General features: G+C 28.5%; 2 protein-coding genes across 3 annotated transcripts; one reads left to right on the forward strand and one right to left on the reverse strand.

Annotated features, from left to right (window-relative positions):
* Nucleotides 1-2080: 2080 nt before the first annotated feature.
* On the forward strand, nt 2081-12045 carry na (sodium leak channel non-selective protein na). Of its 2 annotated transcripts, XM_015514695.2 has the most exons (28): nt 2081-2402; nt 2479-2664; nt 2732-2955; nt 3029-3157; nt 3218-3363; nt 3426-3673; nt 3769-3990; nt 4048-4215; nt 4297-4488; nt 4544-4681; nt 4750-4956; nt 5044-5246; nt 5313-5441; nt 5517-5873; nt 6232-6484; nt 6552-6719; nt 6802-7010; nt 7106-7226; nt 7680-7813; nt 7871-8036; nt 8094-8288; nt 8362-8579; nt 8645-8868; nt 8948-9084; nt 9346-9482; nt 9546-9702; nt 9760-9876; nt 9931-12045. In XM_015514695.2, exons 1-28 carry the CDS (start codon nt 2301-2303, stop codon nt 10240-10242), a joined length of 5199 nt encoding a protein of 1732 aa, XP_015370181.2. In that variant the 5' UTR covers nt 2081-2300; the 3' UTR covers nt 10243-12045. The 2 variants fall into 2 exon arrangements, with proteins under 2 accessions (XP_015370181.2, XP_089081898.1); XM_089225772.1 differs by lacking the exons at nt 2081-2402; nt 2479-2664 and having other exon boundaries at nt 2818-2959.
* Nucleotides 10642-14362, reverse strand: LOC107166140 (acyl-coenzyme A thioesterase 9, mitochondrial-like). The gene is made up of 10 exons (XM_089225773.1): nt 13849-14362; nt 12712-12821; nt 12520-12638; nt 12325-12445; nt 12159-12271; nt 11872-12094; nt 11580-11782; nt 11324-11497; nt 11100-11250; nt 10642-11043 (listed from the first exon to the last, which is right to left on the reverse strand). Exons 1-10 carry the CDS (start codon nt 13893-13895, stop codon nt 10964-10966), a joined length of 1341 nt encoding a protein of 446 aa, XP_089081899.1. The 5' UTR covers nt 13896-14362; the 3' UTR covers nt 10642-10963.
* Nucleotides 14363-15321: the final 959 nt, after the last annotated feature.

Consider the following 15321-nt stretch of genomic DNA (forward strand, 5'->3'; position numbering starts at 1 on the left):
TCTGTCACATTATAGGGTGTCCACCCTATAATATAAACCACTGGGTATCCTTCCTAGTCACCTAAATCATGTTACCTGTTTTCTTTTTACTTGTCATTTATCAAACCTACTTACTATACAAAAATATGTATAGATTGTAGATTTATTTAATAAAATAAAAAAATAAAAATAAAAAGTATATGCTTACTTATAAATTTAGTCAAGATGCTCTAGTCATTTTTTGGTTTTATGCAAGGAAAATTTGGACATAACAACAATCCAAATTGTTTGCAATTTAAGCATGCACTTAAAATCATTTTAATACATAATTCAATAAAGACGAGTTCTGCTTCTGGCAATTGTACACTATTATCACCAAATGAAGATTCTCTTTTTGCGATAAAATGGAAATATAATAAACCAGAAGAACAAGAAAATGATGATGTGGATTATTTTTATTAGTAGAACAACTAATAATACATTTCTTAATTTAATTACTGAAAATATATTATATTATACATAGTAGCTACGTTGTAAAAAAACTCATACTGATCTTAAAATGTAAATATTGTATTGAAGCCATGATGTACTCACCTGAGTATGAAGATCATTCTTACTGTAATAAAACAGATATTATGAAATCTTATTTCTACAACACAATGAGGAGGGCTATGGCTAGCTTCAAACAATGTTTTCAAAACTATCTAACAGAATCCTTATTTAAATCGTTTATAATTGAAAAATAACAGTTCCTTGTTAAAAATATGGATTTGAAAATTATGATTTATGTTCAAAATACATTAGCAATATCTATGACCTATGTAAGAGGCAAAAGCTAACAAAGTCTATTTTATTTTATAATATGTAACTTTTCAATATAATATACCATTATACCTACAATTCTTGTAATAGTTTTTATTGTTTTATTAAATTATTATTATTATATTGTAATCCTGAATTCAATTAATAATATTATTATATTACAGTGTTTCAGTGTAAAACCATTTGGTTACTGGTTAGACGTTAAATTATGATTAATGATTATACTATTCATTTTACCATGATAAATTGATAAATTAATTAATTTATCATGCATTTTACTATACTCGGTCCGGCGAGAGAACGCACCTCGGCGGCGACCAAAACTCGTCGGATTTCGCGCATTCCCACCACTAACCAGCCCGAGCATCATCCGTCGTACGCGGTCGTCGTCACCTCCGACTTTGCCGGTCGTGAAAAGGCGCTGCGGTGCTCACCACTGGTCACCGCGTGGTGGGAGAAATTCACCTCGAGACGGCGGAGCTCCGTCATTTGGATGCGCGTTCTCTCGCCGGACCGAGTATATATTATTTTAATTTTAGAAAATAATTATATTTTATTTACAAGATAAAAATCATTCTACGTTATCTTTTAAACACAAGTGATAACAAACGATGTACTCGTTTAAAATGGCGGCCAATGACTTCAACTAATTACACCATAGACCTTATACTAAGGTATATATAGTACTATAGTAATAGTAAATAGTAATAGTAATAGCACAGACTATATGAAAATATATATAATCTGTGGTAATAGTAATAGTACTATAATAGTATGAGGTCTATGAATTACACAGACGCTGTATCAATCTAGTTTATTCTATAATATATCTGTTTAGTAAGGAGTACCAGTTAAAAATTAATAACCGTCCGTGTCTCCGTGATCACAACCTAAATAAGCCAAAACAGATGACAATGTCTTGTCGTAAAAATATTAATTTAATACCATTTTTATAGTGTGGTAATTCCATAATATAGCTAGCAGCAAGCCAGCAAGTCTTAAATCGTGGTTCATAGTATTAAATTATTATAGTTAGGCCCGGTTTTCAACAAATTGTATTCAATGAATTTATCACTTTATTTACTCAGTATTTTTTTATTATTTTATATTAGACAGTAAATTTATGTACTATGTAGTAGTAAACATGGATAATATCATAGAACATATATATTATGTATTTATGTCTATGTAGTTAACCGTTATTTTTTCGTCCATGATCCCGCGGTTTAAACGGTGTATGATAATATGTTATCAAGATTTTTTCGTTATCGTTGAAAAATAAAATAATCAATCGAAGATTCGAGAGCAATTTATGCTGGAGAGGAGACGTCACTACGTCAGGACGATAATGAATAATGTTTACGAATTAAGAATTCCTGATTTGGATTCCATCGTACATAACACACTAATATAGCCGTAAACAATTAATAACTCTCCGGAGTTTAGTGTCTAGACCCTTAAGTTCGGACCTAAAGCGAAAATGTGAGACAATTTAAGGCATGTTGGGCCGTAAACAAAGCATCCGGGCAGATATAATGGCTCCCGACTACGTTCAGGATGAATCTTTAAACGAGAACGCTGAAATCGATTGGGTGAATAAGGTAAATTCGACTGCCTTCCCCCCCCACGAATATAATAATTGTTTTCTAAATTAACCCTGTATGTTTGATCCTATAGCTTTGGGTCCGTCGGTTGATGCGCTTTTGTGCGCTTCTAAGTTTACTCTGTGTCAGTCTCAACACTCCAAAAACTTTTAAGGCTTTTCCATTTCTACAGTATGCGACGTTCATCTGCGATTTCGCTGTCACTGGTTTGTACACTGCAGAAATGATTGCAAAAATGCACATTCGCGGAATATTAAAGGTATTAGTAATTTTGTTGACATGTTAAGTAGTAATATATATATAATTGTTATTGCTGTTTTATACAGGGAGATTCACCATACCTGAAAGACCACTGGTGTCAATTTGATGGTACAATGGCGTTTTTCCTTTGGGTGTCTGTAATTTTACAGATTTTTGAAATTGTGGAATTTTTACCCGAATTTAGTTATTTATCAATACTACGAGCACCAAGGCCATTCATAATGATCCGATTTATACGTGTCTTCCTTAAATTCTCAATGCCAAAATCCAGAATAAATCAAATTTTCAAGCAAGTAGTATATATATATACATACATATATTTGTTTTTTAAGTTTGAATTACTCTTTATTTAATTTTTCTAGGCGATCGAGTCAACAAATCTACAATGTAACACTGTTCTTCCTGTTTTTTATGTCTTTATATGGTGTACTCGGTGTTCAACTTTTTGGTGAAATGAAAAACCACTGTGTTCTTAATACTACAGATCCAACGTAATTCATCATTTTTAAATGTATTTATTGTATAATAATATGTGGTAAATTATTCAACAGGCATGTAACTCTTAATAATTTAGCCATACCTGACTCATTCTGTTCTAAGGAACCAGGTGCTGGATATCAGTGTCCAGAAGGTATGAAATGTATGAAATTAGAGTTGTCAAGGTACATAACTGGCTTTAGTGGATTTGATGAGTTTGGTAAATTATTATGGTTGTTTGTATACTTTGAATGTCTAGACATAAATACTTTTATTTTTTAGCTACAAGTATTTTCACTGTATATCAAGCTGCATCACAAGAGGGTTGGGTGTACATAATGTTTCGAACATTTGATAGTCTTCCAGCCTGGAGAGCAATTTTTTACTTTTCTACATTAATATTCTTCTTAGCATGGTTAGTTAAGAATGTGTTTATTGCAGTAATTACAGAAACATTTAATGAAATGCGTGTGCAATTTCAACAATTGTGGGGAAGTAGAAGACATGTTGGAAACAAAACTTCCACTGAAGTAAGATTATAAACATTTTTATTTTTTATTTAATTTAATATTTGTGTGTATCAAAAATTATTCAATAATAATAAATATTAAACATTTTTTTTTAGATTTTGGTTAGTGATGAAAATGGTTGGAGATTAGTTACTCCTGAACAGAATAAACATCGGACCTTAGCATCACCATTAGGACATAAAATACTTAACTCTGCTTGGTTTCGATTACTTGTTATGTGCATTATACTGAGTAATGGAATTGCTATGGCTACAATGAATTTTAAGCATGATGGACGGAAAAGAGAAGAATTCTATCAACAATATTACTATATTGAAGTAATCATTTCTAAAGCTTATTGTAAGTCAAATATTTACTTTTTTATCATCTTCCAGGTTGTATATACAATAATATTTAACTTTGAAACATTATTTAAAATGGTTTTACTTGGATTTAAAGAATATTTCAAACATTCATATCATAAGTTTGAACTAATGCTAGCTGTTGGAACTACATTACATATTTTTCCACAGTTTTATTTATCTGGATTAACTTATTTTCAGGTTTGTTATTTATAATTGAAATAGATAATAATTTAATGGTATTTAAATATGCATTTTAATTTTTAGTAAAATTATTATTAGGTTTTAAGAATTGTCCGATTGATCAAAGCTTCACCTATGTTAGAAGATTTTGTATACAAAATATTTGGACCTGGAAAAAAACTGGGTAGCCTTATTATATTTACTTTGTGTTTATTAGTGATTTCATCTGGAATTTCCATGCAACTATTTTGTTTTTTATGCGATTTTCCAAAGTTTGAAACCTTTCCTGAAGTAAGTATTTTATTAAAATGTATTTAAAATTTTAACTTTTATTAATATTTAATAGGCCTTCATGTCCATGTTTCAAATTCTCACTCAAGAAGCTTGGGTTGATGTTATGGATGAAACAATGTTAAGAACTCGTAAGACATTAGTACCATTAGTTGCTGTCTACTTTATTCTCTATCATTTGTTTGTCACACTTGTAAGAAAATGAAATTTTTTAAACGTAGAAAATTACAAAAAACTAAAATCTATTTTTTTTTTTGTTAGATTGTGTTAAGTCTTTTTGTTGCCGTGATTTTGGATAACCTTGAACTAGACGAAGAGTTAAAAAAATTAAAACAATTGAGATTTCGTGAACAAAGTGCTGAAATCAAAGAAACACTGCCATTTAGATTAAGAATTTTTGAAAAATTTCCTGACCGTCCTAAAATGACATCCATACATAAGCAACCATCCGATTTTAATTTGCCCAAAGTAATATTTCAACTAAAACAATGTATATAAAAAAAAATTTAATATTAATTATTAATTTTGAAATTTTGAATAATAATTTTTTTTTAGGTACGTGAAAGTTTTATGAGACAGTTTGTCTTGGATAAAAGTGATGAAGAAACTTCTACAGACAGTATAAATAAAGCAAGTGAAGTAGTTAAACCTCCCTTGACCACTCGTAAGCAGCATCCAATGCGGTTATTATCTAATTTACCAAAAGTGCGAACAGTAACACCAGAAATTCGTAAATCAATTATATCAAACATAATTAAGTAAATATTTAAAATATTTTATATGACAATTATTTAGTTTTTTATAACAATCATTAATTATTACAGTGATTCTAATAATCAACGTTTGCTTTTGGGAGATTCAACATTTTTGCCTCCAAGTTGTGGTAATAAAGGTGGTTTACATGCCCAAGGCACTGTTAATAATATGCAACATACACGTATGGATCATAAAAAGTATTAATATTTATAAATATTAAATTATTAATTTTTATTATCATAAATTAATTAATATATTTTTATTAAATCAAGATCCATGAGGCATAGTATTCGTCGTGGATCAATGAAACTCAAACAGACATATGAACACCTCATGGAAAATGGAGATATAGGTGGTATGAATCGTTTAGCTACAGCTACACGAGCCAGGCCTCATGATCTTGATATCAAGTTATTGCAAGCTAAACGACAGCAAGCAGAAATGAGACGCAATCAACGGGAAGAAGATTTGCGAGAGAATCATCCATTATTTGACACCCCTTTATTTATTGTTCCAAGGGAATCGAAATTCCGTAAATTATGTCAATTAATTGTATATGCTCGGTATGATTTGAAACTAAGAGATCCACTCACAGGAGAAGAGCGTCAGGTTAAATATAAAGGGTTTCAGTAAGTTTAAAATTGTATCCATAGCTTACCCTCATTTTTGTTACACCCTAAATTATTTTTATAGTATTTTTAAAACTACATTTTGATCAATCAAATAGATATAATTAAGTGATTTATCATTAATCATCCATTTAATACTTGAGTTTCTCTATGCATAGTTTTTAAATATTTTATATTACGTGTGCAACTTTTCTTTAAAAAAAAAAAATAATGATAATATAATTATATAATTATACCCATTATAATAATTATTATACAAATACTAATAATTTAGTCGTTTACTGTGTTGGTTAAGCTTAAACACATAAAATAATCATTTTATAAAATAATTTGATAATTACATTTTAATTATTTACAGTAACTTTTTGGGACTAGTTACATACTTGGATTGGTTAATGATATTGGTGACCACATTAAGTTGTATATCAATGATGTTTGAAACACCTTTGTATCGTGTGATGGAAACTCCGGCTTTACAAATAGCTGAATATGTATTTGTTTGCTTCATGAGTATGGAATTAGCATTAAAAATTTTAGCTGATGGAGTTTTTTTTACACCTAAAGCATATATGAAAGATGTTGCTGCTATATTAGATATATTTGTTTATGTGGTAAATTATACATTTTAAATTTTTAACATTTTAAATTTTGCTATCATATTTAATTTGTTTTATTTAGACCAGTTTAGTATTTTTATGTTGGATGCCAACCAATGTAGCTACAAATTCATCTGCTCATTTACTAATGATATGCCGATGTGTACGCCCACTACGTATTTTCTCACTAGTCCCACACATGAGAAAAGTAGTTGATGAACTTTGTCGTGGATTTAAGGAAATTTTATTGGTTAATAAAAATTATATTTATAATTATTCAAGTCATGTTGAATTAAATATGTATATATATATATATATATATTTATTTTTAGGTATCTGTTCTATTGATTGTGCTGATGTTTGTATTTGCTAGTTATGGAGTTCAAATTTTTGGCGGTCGTTTAGCTCGATGTAATGATCCAACTATTAAAGACCGTGTCCTTTGTACTGGAGTTTTTATGCGTCAAATTTATGTAACAAAAATGAAAATGCAACCAGGACCAAATGAAACTTATCCTGCCATTTTGGTGCCAAGAGTTTGGTAAATATGACAATTTTAACCATATGTACCCATGGGTACATTTTAATAAAATTCTAAGAAAAAAAAAATTGAGGAACTATGTATTCATAATGAAGGGCGAACCCAAGGAGGTTCAATTTCGATAATATAGGCTATGCAATGCTGACGCTGTTTGAAGTGTTATCATTCAAAGGCTGGCTGGATGTTCGTGATATACTGATCAGCGCTTTGGGACCAGTAATGTTTAATTTGTTTGCCATCATTGGGCATGCATCTTTGAAACTTGTCATTTAAAAAAAGTTTAGGGGGTTAGCCCTAAAATAGAAACAAAGCATGGCTGGAATTACTGATATATTTTTTTAGCCTTAATTTTTTTTATTTTTAGTGTCTAATAAGACAATTAGCTTTTAATGTTACAGCTATGAACAATTATTTTTCTAATATTGACTACTATGACAGTCTAAAGGAACCTAGATTTGTTAAATTTTTGAATTGAAAATTTCTATTGTTGGATTTTATTTGATTCTCATATGCGCTTTATAGCTTCATTTTTTTTTTTTTATGATTATTTATTTTATGCTCAAAAACAGATTTAAATCTGTATTTTTAATTTAGTGTGAAAGCATGATGTTATTATGATTACAAATTTATATTACAATATTATAAAATTAATTATTTTTGTTTTATTAGATTCATGCAATATACATTCATATATTCATATTCTTGGGATGTATGATTGGACTCACTTTATTTGTTGGTGTTGTTATTGCTAATTATTCTGAAAATAAAGGAACTGCATTACTTACTGTAGATCAAAGACGATGGTAATTTATAAAAGACTTTACTTACTGAAAGGTTATTTTTAAATTGATAAATTGCAGGTGTGACTTGAAGAAAAGACTGAAAATTGCTCAACCTCTACATTTACCTCCTAGACCAGATCGTAGAAAATTCCGAGCTTTTATATATGATATTACCCAAAAAATTCATTTTAAGAGGTTTTTTGCAGTAATTGTGTTAATCAACAGTTGTTTGTTGTGTGTTTCGGTAATTAATTATTTTGATATTGATATTGTACAATATATTAATGAACTATTGTTATAGTGGCGAGCTGTAGATCAACATACTGAACCTTTATCATTGGTTAGCGCATTTCTGACTTTAATATTTGTAGCTGAAGTAATTATGAAAATGATTGCATTCACTGCTCGTGGTTATTGGCAGTCACGTCGGAATCGATATGATCTTTTAGTAACTGTTCTAGGAGTGATTTGGATAATTACGCATTTTGTATTCCATGTAAATATTTGAATGAACTTATATTTTTTTCATTTTTAAATGGTATTTATTTTAATTCAGTATTTAATTTCAGAACGAATTATCTTTCTCATTTGGCTATATAGTAGTTGTATTACGGTTTTTTACTATCACAGGCAAACATGCAACACTTAAAATGCTCATGTTGACTGTAGGCGTTTCTGTATGTAAAAGTTTTTTCATTATATTTGGTATGTTTCTATTGGTGTTTTCATATGCCTTGGCTGGAACTATTTTATTTGGTACTGTAAAGTATGGTGAAGGAATTGGCAGGTAATTAATATTCTATTAAAGTATTTTTATTTTTACATTTTATTTATTTATTTTTATTTTTATAGGCTTGCAAATTTTGGTTCACCAGTTACTGGAGTAGCTATGCTATTTCGCATCGTTACTGGGGAAGATTGGAACAAAATCATGCATGACTGTATGATATTACCACCACAATGTACACCCGCAGATAATTATTGGCAAACAGACTGTGGAAACTATGCAGCTGCTTTAATTTATTTCTGTTCGTTTTACGTAATGATCACATACATTGTACTTAACTTATTAGTTGGTAATTTATTTACTATTTAATTTTTATTAAGACAATCCAAGTGATAAGTATAAATTAAAATTTTTTTTTTCTCTTGCAGCAATTATAATGGAAAATTTCTCCCTATTTTATTCCAATGAAGAAGATGCTTTGCTTTCATATGCAGATATTAGGAATTTCCAACATTCATGGAACATTGTTGATGATACACAAGCTGGAGTCATTCAAGTATACAAAGTGAGTTTAATAAAAAATAATGATTACTTCTATACATTTTTAGACAACTCGCATTACATTTGTTACTTATGTAAAATACATCCGGCTAACTGAAAATAAAATATAAAAATAAACAATGTTTTTCCACAGATATTTGCTTTTATATAATGATTTATTTAAATTATTTGATAATGTTCTTATTGAAACTAAATTATTTCTGAGACTGGCAACTGCTTGCTAATGTTTTTAATTTGAATCACAATATACTTAAAATTCTCATAGGTGAAATTTTTGTTGCGCCTATTGAAAGGTAGATTAGAAACCGATCCTCAAAAAGGAAAAATGTTATTGAAACACATGTGCTATGAATTAGAAAGACTTCACAATGGGCAAGAAGTAACATTTCATGATGTTTTAAAGTAATTAAAAAATTCTTTAAATAGCATTCAACGTTTATTTATAATTTATATTTTCGTACATAGTATGTTATCATATCGCACAGTTGATATAACAAAAGCTTTACAACTTGAAGAGTTAGTTGCACGTGAAGATTTTGAAGTCAATATTCAAGAAGAAGTTGCTAAACAAACCATACGTAATTGGCTTGAAGGATGTTTACGAAAAATGAGAGCAGCTAATGTAAATTTAAATGTATTATCTCTAATGTTATGATTATTAAGATTTACATTTTTACAGAGGCAACAAGGTAGTCTATTAGCTGGCCTACGTGCGACAAATGAAATGATGCTTAGGGATTTTGAAGAAAAGCAAGCTGCCAACAATGAAAAAGAAAATGATGAAAAAGACTTTAAAGTATGTTATTACAGAAGATTTTAAACAGGATATTTAATTATTTCTTGATTTTAGTCTGATACAAATCGTTCAAAGCTCAAATCAACTTCAGGAATTTCACGTTCAGATAGTGTTGGCAGTGGATCTGGACGCAAATTTTTGACACCAACATTATCAGATCCTTCAGATAAAGAAAAAAATCGTAAAGCTTCATATAGGAACTTAAAACCATTGAATATGTCAAATCTAAATGTATCGACTTCTTCAAGGGAACAAAGATCAAATACCCCTAAAGTTATAAATGCAGTGAAGGAAATACACGAATGGTGGTTAGATCAATTAAACCATTATTCAGATATATCATCTAGTGATGATGATAATTATTAATAGTTTAATAATTATAATTAGTGAACTTAAATTTAAATTTAAGATGCCGGATTCACAGCATAAGCTTTTATCATTTATATATTGAATAACATACTTGAACCGACTGCATGTTATTTGTGTCATGTAAGATATTAATTTTTCTAATATTAGGGCATATTTGGATACAACATACCTTTGGTAATATAATAGGTCATTTTCATTCAAACAGTTGGTTATTGACTGTATAATATTTTTTATGTATGTATAAACTCTCTAGTTTAAAATAGAGATCTAACGTATAGAGTTGTTACATCATAAAAATCGTCTTTTTTTTTAATGATTCTGTGGTATAAATTGAGAGCTAAAGGTAATGTTATGAATTCAGCATGACTATTATTAGTTTAATATTACAAACAAATATTTCTAATAGTAGGAATGATATATTAGTAAAAAAAGTTATAAGTAAATAGTCACAAAATAATACTATTAGTTAACAAATTATAAACTAATAAATGTAACAAATAAAAATGTCAAGTATTTAAAATTAAAGAGGTAATTATTTATATGAAAAAAACTGTTTTTTTTTTTATTATTAAAACTTAATGCAGTATTGAACAAAGACTGTTTGCTAACACTCATTTAGATTTGAAATTTTATCTTGAAACTCAAAAGTTAGAAAATTAGTTTATTAGAATGTGTTATTGAACTCCTTAATATTATATGTTATATTCCCATAATCAGATTAGTTCTCTGGTTGCCCTTTTTCTAAGTGGTTGATAAAATCCAAGTACCGTCTACGCCCATCAATATAGAGCATAGAATCTAAAAAATAAGTTAATTTTATTAGTTTAACGAATCACAAAATGTATTATTTTTACCATGATAGTTCTGTGGCAATACTGAATCAACATCATTCGGAGCAACGTAGACATGGTAAAATGAGTTTGAAGTTAAACTCTTTTTACTTTCAAGTTCTTCAACTTTGGCAATAATTTCTACTATCATTACTCTACCACTGGTATAACAAATCTAATAAAATAATAAGAAAAATTTTGAGATTATTTTAACTTAAATAGTTTAAGAATAACAATTAAAGTTATACCTGTCCATTTAACTTCAATTTGCTACCAATTGGAACTGGTTTTCGAAAAGTTATACTATTAATTGCTTGTAATGTCACTCTTGTTTTGCTGTGTGCACTTGCTACTAAAAATGCAAGTTCAGTAGCAACACGCATCAAATAACCACCAAAAACAGTATTATGTAAGTTTCGATCCTAAAATAATATTAAAAATTGTTATAAATTACGGCGAAACTATTTAATATTACTTGTTAAATGTGATAACAATATAACATACTTCAGGATGACAAAGAATATTTGTCTCAAGCATAGTATCATCCATCCACACACTATTTTCTGGTAATACTCTATTGCCAATTATTGGCTCTTTTTTATTGACTGTTTTCATGAATGTGTCATATATAAGTGATTGTTCTTCAGGTGTTGGCATTTTATTCAATATGGAGTTTTGGCGAGCCATTTTTCTATCCTCATTTTTTTCTAAATAATTAATTTAATTAATTTTGTCTATATTTGACTAAAAACCATGATTTTTACTTTTATTTAAACATTTTAAATTTTATAATTACTTGCAGAAAGAATCATAAGATTTTTTTCACGCTCTCCAACTGGCACTAAATTATTTACCATGACAGATGATGTATTTGTTGGATCTCTTGCAACAAACACAAAATGAGCTCTAGTAATACGCTCAAATTTATCATCATTTAATTGTTCAAGCCACAAAGTAACCTCTAATGAAGTTTTACCAACATGAGTTACTTGGCCGCTTATAATCAAATCTTTATCTGGCTAAAATAAAAATCTTGATTATTATTATTTTTTTAAATTTTAAGCATTAAAAATATTAACTTACAAATCGATTAGCATTTATGACAACATCATCTACTAGTAATGTTACAACAACGTAAGGTGTTGGAACATCCAATGGTTGCATTGGATTATAAATGTGCTTCATAACAATCCAAACTAAAATTATCAATAGTATTAATTATTTTTTATAATTATTTTTTTCTTTTTACCAGCAAAAAGATCCATATCTTCTAAAAGGCGCCCAATTCGCAAGCCTTTGAATGTTGTAGTATACTTATTTTGCAATGTCAAATTAGTGCTCAAAGGAACTATAGCTCTATCAAAACTGTCCTACAAATATTTTAAAAACAGATATTGTTTAATTTGTTATTAATTTATTGCATTTTAATAACTTATAAACTTACATTCATAGAACGAGGGGGTAGCTCATTTTGTTCTTTTGGCAAATACTCAGATAACCATCCCCTTTCTTCATTTTCGTATTTTCCAGATATACCCATTATATTGGATAATTTTAGTTTAACTTAACAAAATTGATGTATAGTTTAGTCTAACAACAATTAACTATGTATTTCAAATAATATACTAATAATTACTGTCTTGCATAGTCTGTAAATCACTAAAGTCTTTTGGTGGCAGATGTGATTCATTCTTCCAGCGTCTGTATATATGCTGAACATATCCATGTGTTATTTGTTTTTTAAATCTAAAAATTAATATAATCCTTATAGACATATCATGTTATTTACATAAATTAATAAACTTGTTAGTATTCATTTTTAATAAGTTGATACATATTTTGTCTCTGACGATGTTTCTGATTCCTCATAAACAATAACATAATTGAGTGTAAGTTACATTATCAGAAACATGTTTCTTAGTCTGTACAAAACTTTATATTTATATTTGATATTGTGGCCCTCTAAAGTTAAATTTATCCACCATTTACAGTTAAACCAATTGGTTAATTCAGTTTATAATCTCAAAAACACATTATTTATTATGAAGTTATATATTCTTATTATTTCCCCAACCTATTTAAATGATAAAAATCAAGTTCTTTAATTGATAGAGGGGAACGGGAAATACTTATTTCCGATTAATGGCAATGTGATAAAAAGTGCATCATTAAATAATAATCCTAAGATAATAATTGTTTCCAATATTTTGATTTATTTATTTAATAAATAATACTTTACTATCTAGTTATAATTCTTCAATTAGTGTATTATCAATATAATTTGAATTATAATTTATTAATCATATTTGTTCATAGTCATCTACTAATTATACTATAATGAGGTAATTAGCAATAAGCATAAAAAAAAAGTAAATTTTAAGTCAAATAGCTCTGTCCTATTTAGGTAGGGAAATTTGTTTAAATTTATGGTTATCAGTATACATGGGTATAAACACAAGAACATGAATAATATGCCAATTTATTTTTACGCAAATATTTTATTATTTGACATAAAAAAACAATATGGAAATGTTTTATTCCCACTTGTATGTACTAGTACAACTGATATTGGGTAACATATAATAATTATTGTAATCATATTATATAAATCAGTAATTAGTACATTATTTTACTTAAAATACTACTAAAATTATTTAAGTATGATTAATAACTATTCACTAATAATGTAGTAGTTTTATTATAATTAAGTGTTAGATGCTTTTATAAAATAAAATAAATTATTAAAAATATTTTGAATTTTCATGATACTTACAAAGACTTTGGAGAGGTCAAGATGTTAACAAATATTTTAGGACTCATTTTATTTTATACTTTTTGCAAAAAAAAATAAATAAATATGGGAAGTTATTAATTTACTAATTAAGTATTTTTTGCAAAATTAATAGGTAAAAAAAAAGATAATTGCCTATGCCACACCTACTTACTACTTCGCAAATAAATCATTGACCATTATAGCAATGTAGTCCGAATGTTATTTAATTAGGCATTTAACTAACACTTGGTTGTTTTAAGCTATGAAATTATATAATGATGATTTGATGTTAGCTTGTACTTTGGTTCGTGAATGACGATTGAAATATTGATACCAGGTTACTCAAAAACGATGCTTAAGCATAATGAAAATAATATTGTAATTTTTTAATACCTAAATAATGAATAATGAATATTAATTAATGTAGGAAACTAGGCAATATGTATTAAACATTTTAGAATGTTATCTACATCTACAGTATGAGTATTAGACATCAATTGCCACCACGGTTTAAGAAGGAATGCATGAAGATCAGAGATAAGGAGACCAAACTCCTATGAGCCGGTTATTCTGCCACCAGGGGCGCGTCGTTCTTTCTAATTTCTTTCGCTTTCTATCTACTTACTTTTCTATGCATCAGCATCAGTTGCCACCATAGAAAAGAATACTAACATCACGGCACCACGGTAGATAGAATGGTTGAGCGTTGACCATGGCTAAGGGGCCTCCATACTACTGGATTCAAAGGAAAATTGTATAGGCAACTTCTTATACATTCGGTAATCAGCCTTGCCGTTGTATTAATCGTAAATGATTATTAGTAGTAGTAACCCGCATAGTACAATATTCCACTTACCATTCCACACCCAACCGAACCGTAATTAGGCGTCGATCGCGCGGTATCTTCTTGGAACAAGTCCCGTTTATTATTTGGAATAAAATGATATAATATTATAAAATTTTTAACACACCTTTCTGCGTAAATAATTAAAATAAAATCACGCATTTATCATTCGGAAACGTCTCATATATTGTTGTCTTTATTATATTATAAACTAACATCATAATATAGACTATTGGTATCTTTTGTATAATGACAAGTAGACAAAAGAGCTGTAGAGTATAATACACTCTGTTCGCCAAAAGACCATGGACCGTTTCGCGTATACGATTGACAGTGGCGACAGGAGCAATTACGAGTTGTATTGGGTAGGGATAGACGAGTTTTAGTCCGCCACGCAGTTCTGGTCTCTCCGCGAACAGACTATAGACAAATCATTGGTACCTATGTGAAACAAAATTAATAATAGTGAAATCAAAGTAATATTTTACCATGTTATATTAGCTAAATAATAATATAATGATGATATAAAATAAGTAGTTACTACAACACATAAAAATTTTAAAATTACACAAGAATAAAATATTCATTATATTGTAATCATATTATTATTATATTTATAGTTTTTGTGG

This window comes from Diuraphis noxia, unplaced genomic scaffold (genome assembly GCF_037042655.1).
Source record: "Diuraphis noxia isolate RWA-SAM2 unplaced genomic scaffold, SU_Dnox_SAM2 contig0004, whole genome shotgun sequence".
NCBI lineage: Eukaryota > Metazoa > Arthropoda > Insecta > Hemiptera > Aphididae > Diuraphis > Diuraphis noxia.